The following is a 9,465-nucleotide window of genomic DNA, read 5'->3' as shown; positions in this document are numbered from 1 at the left end:
AGAAATTAAAACAAGAAAAGGTACGTTCTAATTTGCATTTCATCTTGATTCTGGTGTAATTTCATGGTCACAAAAAAAAAACAACCAGTAGTAACACTCTCTATAGCAGAAACAAAATACATAGCAGCAGCAAGTTGTGCAACGCAAATAGTTTGGCTAAGAAGAATTCTTGAGGAATTAAACGAGAAATAAAGTACTCCAACAACGATATTTTGTGATAACAAGTTAGTTATTATATTTTGCGAAAATTCACTATTCCATGAAAGATCGAAGCATATTGACATTCGGTTTTATAAAATTAGAGAGTTGATAAATGAGAAAGAAGTTGTGATTAAATACTGTCCTATCGAAGAATAAGTTGGAGATTTATTTACAAAATCGTTAAAGATCAAATTATTTTACAAATTAAAAAAGATGTTTAGAATAATTAATTATATAAGTCTGATTTAAGGGAGATAATATTAATTTAAAAAAAATAAATCAACTTGTATTACATAGCCACATTAGAATTATCATGAATTGATTACTAAGTAAGCAAGTAGTCAGAGGTGTATAGATACAAAGATCAAAAAATAACTAGAACACATGAGACAAGAGTAACTTGGTTAGTAGTTCAATTTTAATTGGTTGATATATGTGCTGAAAAGTTTGAAAAGTCAAAGAAGGTAAAAGAAATCATGGAAGAGGAACATCCACAAACTTCTTATTGCCAATACTTAGGAATAGTTTATTATTTACAAGGTTTTAAAAAGTGTTTTAGCTCCAAGTTGTATTGTAAATAACCGCCTATGATATCTATAAATAGGTGGTAGTTATATGCTTGTAAATTGTAATGTGTGTTTCATATAATAAAAATGGTCATGAAGTAAAAAAAAAAATTGTTTTTTTATGTGTTAGTAAATTTGAGAGATAAAAAATATGACAGTACCATTTATATGAGTTAATAATTTTTGGAGTTAATAAATTATGGGTATTATATTTTTAAAAGAAAAAGTTTTGACGGTTAGTAATTTTTAATATTTTTAATTATTATTTGATCAATATAAATATCAAATTTTTTTAATAAATAAATTTTATTAATTTATATGTGTAAAATTTAAAAAATTTAAGTGCAAATATGTGTATAAAATTTTTGGTAAATATAAGTGTAAATTATATGTTTTTGTGTATAAAATATCTATAAATATAGATATAAATTATTATTGACTAATTATTAATAAAAAATAATAATATTTATTAATTATGTAGCTCTTTTTAATATAATAAATCAATAAATTTTAAATTTTTTATTAGATTAAATAATTTTACTATTTAAATCTTATTATGATTTTATAATTTATGCATTTAATTTATTCTATCTAGATTTCCTCTACCTTTTGCACGTAGATAAAACACTAATAATAGGATAAATATTAAAGAGAGCATAACAATAGAATAATAGAATAAAATTATTAATTTCAAAAGGAATATATTAACTTTTTGAAAAGGAAAAAAATTTAGAATATTTGACTAAATTTCAAATTGTGTGTTATAACAAATCTTAGCTTTCTGCTTCTCCCACCATTACCAAGCTCTCAGATTCTGATTCTGATTCACTTTGTCTCCAATCCCAATCCCAATCCCTCTCTTCTCTCAACCACTTCTCCGCCTTCGATATTCGCTTCAATTTCCTTTCTTTCTTTTCTTTCATGTTTCTCTGTTTCACTGCTTTTGGCGACAATTGGCGGGAACCAACTGTGGATTCCTATACCCTTTGATTCCATTCACAAGGTTGGCCTCTAAAGATTCATTCTTGGAATCTTCTAAGAAAAGGGTGCGTTTCGTTTCAATGGCTACCTATCCTCCTCCTTCCTCCTCCTTCTCGCACTTCAGTGCTTGGAACCATGTTGTTCCATCACCATCTTCCTCATGCAGCTATGGCGGGAATTCCATGGCTCCGACCGCTTCTGCTTCGGCCATAGAGCAGACTCCGAGGCACATTCCTGGTGTAGCAGTTGAATGGAACCTTGAAGAACAAGCTATTCTTGAAGATGGACTTGCTAGGTGAGTGATTATGTTACCCTTTATTGATCATATCTATGGTTTTTTGTTTTGGTATGATAATTAATATACGTATCTATGTTTAGAGTGATTTTCCTAATTTATATGCAATTTGGGATTCAAGCGTTGGGTATGAAGTTGTGTTTAAACTTATTTTGGTTGCTTAAGATGAATATTGTTGTTTCATGTGATGACGATTCGATATGTTTGACTAAATTGCTTAATATAATGCGTGTTAACATCTTAATTATCATCTTTTGTAGCCTCCAAGTTTGAATTGGATTTTGAGCTTATGTCAAATTCATTTATTTTGTTGTAGGTACGCTGGTGTTGGTTCTAACGTAACAGTCTATGCGACCATAGCACAACAGCTGCAAGATAAGACAGTTAGGGATGTGGCGCTTCGAGTTCGGTGGATGTCATTGGAATGAAGTACGTTGTGATCGTTGATTCCGGAATTGCCCTATGGCGTATACCAAAGAGGAATGGCCAATGATGTTTTCATCAAGCACGATGGGGATCCCTTCTTGGGTCAATTGTGGCCAAGTGCAGTGTACTTCCCAGATGTCTTGAATCTAAAAACAGTTTCATGGTGGAGTGAGGCAAAGATATGTGGCGGGAAGGCTGGTGTATCGGATTCAAGAAGGTGAGTGCTTTGTTTCATGGTGTTGTGGAGATTTTCGGCCAACTTTATTTTCTTGGATTTCGCTCCACTTACGTCTTCAAAGTATATACATCAACGGACGAACTTAGATACTTATTTTATTTCTTAATTTTTTGTTTGATTAATTTAAGTACAAATCATGAATGGTCATTTCACTAGGTAATCGGATGATTATTTTAATAACTACGTGGATGGTTGTTTGATGGTGAAGGAGCTTCTAATGCTAGAGGGGTGGGATGATTGATGAGGATGGGGTAGCAGAGATTGGGAGAAGAGGATATTGGATAAATTCCATTGGTAAATTAGGGTTGGGATTGTTAATTTTTTGTATTGGGCCAAATTTAAAATCCATTATACACTTATTTTGGTTGCTTAAGATGAATATTATTGTTTCATGTGACCATGATAGTTAATATTTGTTAAGTGGTTCGATACGTTTGACTAAATTGCTTAATATAATGCCTGTTAACATCTTAATTATCATCTTTTGTAGCCTCCAAGTTTGAATTGCATTTTGAGCTTATGTCAAATTCATTTATTTTGTTGTAGGTATGCTGGTGTTGGTTCTAACGTAACAGTCTATGCGACCATAGCACAACAGCTGCAAGATAAGACAGTTAGGGATGTGGCGCTTCGAGTTCGGTGGATGAAGGAAGTAAGCTATGTAATATTTTTTTTCTGTCAATGGTTTATGTAATTGACAATTTTGATGATGATGATCCTTTTTTTTTATCAAAGATTGTTATAGAAGGCATGAGAATTTCATGAGATTGCTTTAGAATTACTTTTTGCTGGTTTTGATTTAATTGAAGATAAATGCTTTTTTTTAAGAGCCAGTTCTATAGTGACATGCTTAGTTTATATTTTACAGAAAGAAGAAAACATTCAAAATAGCAAGAAGAGGAAGGATGATCTTAAGTTAACCAAGAAAAGTAGAAATAGAAAGGTATTGCATCACTGGATCCTCTTTTTCATTTTACCTTCTTTTTGTTTGGTTATATAGCTCTAGCTCTTTTTAGTTTTTGTTTTTAGTGGAGACACTGTTAATATTTATATAATTATCTTACTTTTTGAAATAGATCAAGCATCATGCATTGTTGTTTATCTTAATTATCTTACTCTCATAATTTTATTTTGTAGCAGTGGAAACTCAAGTTTCCCTCTTTTTTTTGTTTCTTTTGCAGGAGAAAGTTTCAGGCCGTGCAGTGCCTTCTTCTCGCCTTGTTGCTCGATCCGATGTTGCCTCATCAGTGCCACGAATGGCTACGATGAAAAGTACTGATTGTACTTCTTACAAAGGTCAGTTTCCATATCATTTTTCATTTTCCTTGCTTTAATGTTCAAGCATAAAGAACCTCCTCTGAACTTTGCTGTTTTTTGCAGCAATTGGAGGTCTAATAGGTACACTCATGGAGCAAAATGCACAGGCCTTCAACCAACTCTCAAAAAATCTTGCTTCTCGTATGGTGAGTCAAGGGTGTTTGTAACTTGTTGAACAACCTAAGGTGTCTGAATCCTATGGATAAAAAGGGTTATTAAAGCATTTTTTCTATTTAATGTTTATATCAATGTTTATGTATACTCTAATATATTCCCCTGTGAAAACTGCTGAGAGTTGTAATATAGTTTTATTTATGAGACTTAATTTTCTAGTTGATTAGTTCACCATTTCCATTCTTGTTGGCTGCAAAATTAACATATAATGTTTTCTATTCTTTTCAAATTTGTTTACAGCATGGGAAGAATATTGAGATTTTTCACCAAGTGAGAGAGAACTTCAATAAAATTATGAAAGAGTAAGTTATAAACAGCATTTTGACTATGCTTAAGACCAATGTTACTCATAAACTTTTCTGTTCTGCTTTTATTTTTCGTTGCAGTTTGAATGAAACACCAGACCCAATGAGCCTAATGCCACCCCTTCCTAAGTTGCTTGCGTTAGATGAGATGGAAAAGTTATCCAACCCCAAACCGCCATATACCCCTATGTTTCAAGAAACGGATTTCATTTTGTTATAGTGTTACTGTAATTTCGAGAATAAGGTGTATGGGGATAGTTATCTTATGATGAGTTGCCATGCACTTTAGCAGAGTTAAATCATTAAAACTTAAAAGATTAAAATACAACTGTCTCCATGGAGTATTGAACTTTGCTCATTTATCAAACTAGTTCTGCTAATTTAGGGATGACAGAAATTTGGTCTAATTCTTGGTTAGACATTGTCAGTAAGACAGAAAGTGAATTAAACCGATTGGTGAGTCAACTCGAACTTAGATTCCTTAATAGCTCAATAAATGAGCTCATGAGTTTGTGACCTTAACTTTAGTCGGAATTTGAGCTAGTATATTAAATGAGTAGAGTTTTAACTTAGGTAAATTCAGCTTATTGTCGGGGAGCTGATTCACTTATATATTGCTTATTATAATTATTTATATTAATAATATAATATGAATGTATACTTTTAATTTATAGTAATAATTTATAATTTTAATTACATACACATATAATTTTTATATATAATTATAATGGATGATTTAAATTATAATTGATAGATAGACAATATATATAATTGATAATTTTTCTTTGAGTCCCACTAGGAAGACAATGCTTATTTGTCCGATGTGTACAATAGGTAATGGGCTATATGAGTTACAAAATAAACATCACCTATAATATTCAGAATAACCATCTGCGTACTAGGGAGAACTCTAATACCATATCATGATACTACTCATTCTAGAGACTTACGTTGATAGAAAAAGATAACACTAATGGTTATATCTCTCATACTCCCTAAACCTCCATTGTACACATTGGCTCTCCATACTTTTCTTTTTTTTTCTTATATATGTTATAATTTATTTTTTTATTTAAATTATATATATATATATATACACGACAAGTCCAAAGATATTAAATTTATTGTGTACAGAGTCTAGCAACACTAATCACAAAAGAAAAAGAAGGGGGGTGGTAGGTTGGGTAAATTTGCTAATTAATTATAGAATTTATCTATTATGTATTCACACATTAAAATTATAAAATAAAAGTTTTTTATTAAAAATATAAAAAATTTAAATTTTTTATGTATTTATTTTATATTTATTAAATAAAAATATTTAAAATTTTTTATTAATAATAAGTTTATCATGTGTTAGGTAAATTCTTAATTATAAAAGAATATAATAAATTTAAAAAAACTTTTGAGATCAACAATTTTTAATGATTTTAGTTATTATTTATCTAGCACAAATATTAAAATTGTCTTTAACAAATTAATTTTATTAATTTATAAGTATAAGTTCTAAAAAAAATATGAATACTGGTCATGAAACCACTCATCCCAAAAGCTTAAGCTGATAGAAGAAGGTAACATTAATGGTTATATCTCTAACATTCCCCCTCAAGCAAGAGCCTCTCTTTTGGGTTTGCTTAATTTTCTATTCTTTTTCATTTTTTGGGGTTCTCCAAGGATCGAACTCTTGACCTTTCGGACATAGAGCTCTGATACCATGTCATGAAACCACTCATCCCAAAAACTTAAGCTGATAGGAGAAGGTAACATTAATGGTTAAATTCAAATATCATAAATTGGCTTTATCGTCCATAACTCGGCATTATTCACATTATTACCCAAGAAATTGGCGTTATAGTTTGGCAATTTACATCATTAATCGGCATTACAGTTACTAATCAACAATCAATGTCATTTATTAAAAAGTGACGTTACAAATCAGCCTACAGTTACTAATCAACAATCAATGTCATTTATTAAAAAGTGACGTTACAAATCAGCCTAATGGGCTGCTTCACAAAAGTAAAACATCCAAACCCTTATTATTGCTTTTTAATATAGACAATAAAGCAGGAACATAACCGATTTGTACATTATCACCTATAAAAAGGTATGATCTCCTATCCTAAAAGGGACATTGAATTCTCAATACTAACGTAAGCTTCGGAGTGCCTTTGCAGGTACACTCCCCCTGTTTCTTGCTCAAAACTCTACGCGATTGGACACCCTCTTGGAGAAAAGCTCGGTTTATCCTAAGGCTTGAAGGTCGGCACCGAAGGTAATAGCTCGGCATCGCCAGAAATTGAGCTCTCCCTCCAGGTATCTATACAAGAATAAATACAAATTATATTAATTGATGTATATAAAATTTTAATAAATATAAATATAAATTATATATTTTTTATATTTAAAACATTTATAAATATAAATATAAATTATTATTAATTAAATATTAATAAAAAATAATAATATTTCCTAGTTACCTAGCATGGTTCATAAATCTATTGCTTTACCTTTTACAATAAACAATAGAAAGCTGGATCTTCACATAGTAGATTCCAACTTAGCCGTTATTAACATCTTTTCTCCGACGCTCCTGCTTTGTTTTAGTCTTCTAGATCAGAAATTCATAATCATGAAGAGAAAGGGTATTTCGGGAAACTCACCACGAAATTCGACCGTTACTTCTAAATTATATTCAAAAAACCCCTAGCACCCTCTTCCTCCTATAACTTCACAAAACTTTCTTTTCCCTCACACTGTTACACTGTCAAATTCAGAATCCCTCTCTTCCTCTCTCTTCAATGGCTGATACAGAACAGAACTACACAGTAAGAAGAAACGCGTCGATAATGGAGTGGAAGCAAATGCACCCACTACACCAAATCGCAGAGACACCAACGCACAAACTCCTACTAAAGCAATGGCTGAAAGAAGAAGAACTCATCCATGGCCGAATCGCACTGAAAGAAACCCAAATTGACTCGGTTCGCAAAGAAATCACAATGCTCCACATCTTCTTCTTCCTCTTCCACTCCCTGACCCTCATGCTCCTCTTCACATCCTCTTCCTCTGTGTCTTTCTCAGAATCCGAATCTTCTTCGTCCGCGTGCCAGCGCTGGTGGATCCCTTCGCTGTGCTCCTTCGTGTTCTCGTTGGGCCTGATTTGGGCCGTGAGGTACAAGAGCGACGTGGAGAGTCACATGGAGAAGGCGCTTCAGAGAGAGAAAGAAGACAAGATTCTTTTGGGGAAGTGCGTGGAAGAGCTGAAGAAGAAGGGTCTGGAATTCGATCTGTTGAAAGAAGTTGATGCTCTCAGAAGAGCAAAGAGTTTGAGGGTTGTTGAAGGGAAACATCAAGAGATTCGGAAATGGTCTTCCAGAGATTTCGTCTCCTTTTTCTTGTTTTCTATGGCTTGTTTGGTTCTTGCAGTTACCAAAGTTATCTTGTGCGGTTAATTAAGCTCGGAAGAACAACCGTGGTTTGTTTTGAACTGAGATTGCTAACAGTGTTTTCGATTGGGGAATGTGTGCAGAATTTACTGGTTCTGCATTTTATTTTTTGGTGTATTTTGAAAAGTATCAAGTTAAGTTGATGGAATAAATTTACCTTTTGATCTGTTGTTGTATGTTCTGATTTATATTTGGACTTTGATCTTATATGATCAAAGAAGAAAATTAGCTTTTGTAAGATAAAACAAAGCAATATGGTGTTGTTCAAGTTTCTTATTTAGGAGAGGCAGAGAGGAAATTGTAAACAAATATATGAATATAATAAATTGTAAAGAATATATGAGCAATTCACCTATTACTTGGCGACAAATTAAAGCTTATCTATAAATTGGAGAAGAAAAATTCAGAGAGTATAATTTTCCTCACATAGATTCTGAATGATAAAAAATGTGGTACATTTACTCATTTAGCCACAACATAATTTTCCAAAAATCAATAAATCATGTAATTGTAAACATATGAAATTTATAACAAGGTGGGTGGGTCACTCGTTTCATTTTGATTTAATTTCGTCAGAATTTTGTCCTTTCTCATCAATGGCAATTGTTGGAGCTGATTGCATGGTACTAACACTATGTTCCGTCAATGTGTTTGTATCAATAGCAACTTCTAACTCATCTTCCTCATCAAAATCCAAAGCATCAATATTGTTGTTATTATTATTCTCTGAGGAACTCAAATCACCTTCTTCAGAGAGATATGCTGATTGGTTGGATTGGCTCTCATGTAATTCTCCTTCTTCTTCATTGTTAACTACACTCTCTTTTGGTTGCATAGTTGTTGTTTTCTCAATCTCTAGAAGCTTTTGAATTGTTTTAGTGGCTGCATCAATGGCCCATCCATCATTATCTGCATCTCTGGAAAATAACATAATGAAACAAATTTGTTGCTCAAGGTCAAGGTGGTGTGAAGTCTAGTTTGCCTTAAAGATCATGATATAACCTCTTTTGATTATTGCATGCTTATCTTTTACACAAGAAATTAAATGAAGGAGTAGTACAAATGTAATCACAATTGCATGAAATAGAATTGAGAAGGACTTGAAAACTTAAATATAATAAAGGATGAAATCAAATTAGTGCATTTGAAAATTGTTGGTCCATTTTTACATGAAGCTATATTTCCATTATTTTTTCAGTTTAAGAAACATGTGGCCTGAGATTTTTAAGTTTAAATTTGCAAAACTATGAACTTTCAATCTCTGTAACTAAGAAAGCATTACTTGAAAGGGTCAAGTCCTGCAGAATTAAAGGTTGACTTCATGAGAGTGAGAAGAAGCAAAGGATCATTGGAGAAGTATCCTCCATGCATTCCAATCTCCACCAGGAACTGAACATCCATAACAAACTGTACATGGAACAATGAAATGGATGAGAACCACTTAAAATTAGAGGAAACAAATATTGATATTAGTTGTCTTCCCAATTGCCATGGCTTTAGTTCATAGCCTCTT

The 9,465-nt window shown here is 32.0% G+C and overlaps 3 protein-coding genes across 5 annotated transcripts; 2 read left to right on the top strand and 1 right to left on the bottom strand.

Annotated features, from left to right (window-relative positions):
- The first annotated feature begins 1,602 nt into the window (after positions 1 to 1,602).
- On the top strand, positions 1,603 to 6,784 carry LOC107473848 (uncharacterized). Of its 3 annotated transcripts, none has more exons than XM_052257630.1 (7): positions 1,603 to 2,043; positions 3,254 to 3,368; positions 3,576 to 3,650; positions 3,889 to 4,003; positions 4,088 to 4,170; positions 4,439 to 4,500; positions 6,681 to 6,784. In XM_052257630.1, the coding sequence occupies exons 1-7, from the start codon at positions 1,829 to 1,831 to the stop codon at positions 6,754 to 6,756; spliced, it is 741 nt and encodes a 246-aa protein (XP_052113590.1). In that variant the 5' UTR covers positions 1,603 to 1,828; the 3' UTR covers positions 6,757 to 6,784. The 3 variants fall into 3 exon arrangements, with proteins under 3 accessions (XP_052113590.1, XP_015948927.1, XP_015948925.1); XM_016093441.3 differs by lacking the exon at positions 6,681 to 6,784 and adding an exon at positions 4,585 to 4,839 and having other exon boundaries at positions 1,605 to 2,043; XM_016093439.3 differs by lacking the exon at positions 6,681 to 6,784 and adding an exon at positions 4,585 to 4,839 and having other exon boundaries at positions 1,607 to 2,043; positions 3,254 to 3,359.
- Positions 6,785 to 7,189: 405 nt separating this feature from the next.
- LOC107473847 (uncharacterized) lies at positions 7,190 to 8,118 on the top strand. The gene has a single exon (XM_016093438.3). The coding sequence runs from the start codon at positions 7,305 to 7,307 to the stop codon at positions 7,956 to 7,958; it is 654 nt and encodes a 217-aa protein (XP_015948924.1). The 5' UTR covers positions 7,190 to 7,304; the 3' UTR covers positions 7,959 to 8,118.
- A 43-nt stretch (positions 8,119 to 8,161) lies between these two features.
- Positions 8,162 to 9,356, bottom strand: LOC107473846 (uncharacterized). The gene is made up of 2 exons (XM_016093437.3): positions 9,235 to 9,356; positions 8,162 to 8,869 (listed from the first exon to the last, which is right to left on the bottom strand). Exons 1-2 carry the CDS (start codon positions 9,351 to 9,353, stop codon positions 8,506 to 8,508), a joined length of 483 nt encoding a protein of 160 aa, XP_015948923.2. The 5' UTR covers positions 9,354 to 9,356; the 3' UTR covers positions 8,162 to 8,505.
- Positions 9,357 to 9,465: the final 109 nt, after the last annotated feature.

Source organism: Arachis duranensis, chromosome 2 (assembly GCF_000817695.3).
Source record: "Arachis duranensis cultivar V14167 chromosome 2, aradu.V14167.gnm2.J7QH, whole genome shotgun sequence".
NCBI lineage: Eukaryota > Viridiplantae > Streptophyta > Magnoliopsida > Fabales > Fabaceae > Arachis > Arachis duranensis.
This window is presented reverse-complemented; position numbering and strand designations above follow the sequence as displayed.

What these genes read in the sequence shown, in the direction of transcription:
- LOC107473848 (XM_016093441.3), top strand. Translation starts at nt 1,829, where the DNA reads ATGGCTACCTATCCTCCTCCTTCCTCCTCCTTCTCGCACTTCAGTGCT. An exon ending in CTTGAAGATGGACTTGCTAG is followed by an intron (nt 2,044 to 3,253) that starts GTGAGTGATTAT and finishes ATTTTGTTGTAG; the next exon opens with GTATGCTGGTGTTGGTTCTA. An exon ending in TTCAATAAAATTATGAAAGA is followed by an intron (nt 4,501 to 4,584) that starts GTAAGTTATAAA and finishes TTTTCGTTGCAG; the next exon opens with TTTGAATGAAACACCAGACC.
- LOC107473847 (XM_016093438.3), top strand. Translation starts at nt 7,305, where the DNA reads ATGGCTGATACAGAACAGAACTACACAGTAAGAAGAAACGCGTCGATA.
- LOC107473846 (XM_016093437.3), bottom strand. Translation starts at nt 9,353, where the DNA reads ATGGATGTTCAGTTCCTGGTGGAGATTGGAATGCATGGAGGATACTTC. An exon ending in GCAGGACTTGACCCTTTCAA is followed by an intron (nt 8,870 to 9,234) that starts GTAATGCTTTCT and finishes GTTATTTTCCAG; the next exon opens with AGATGCAGATAATGATGGAT.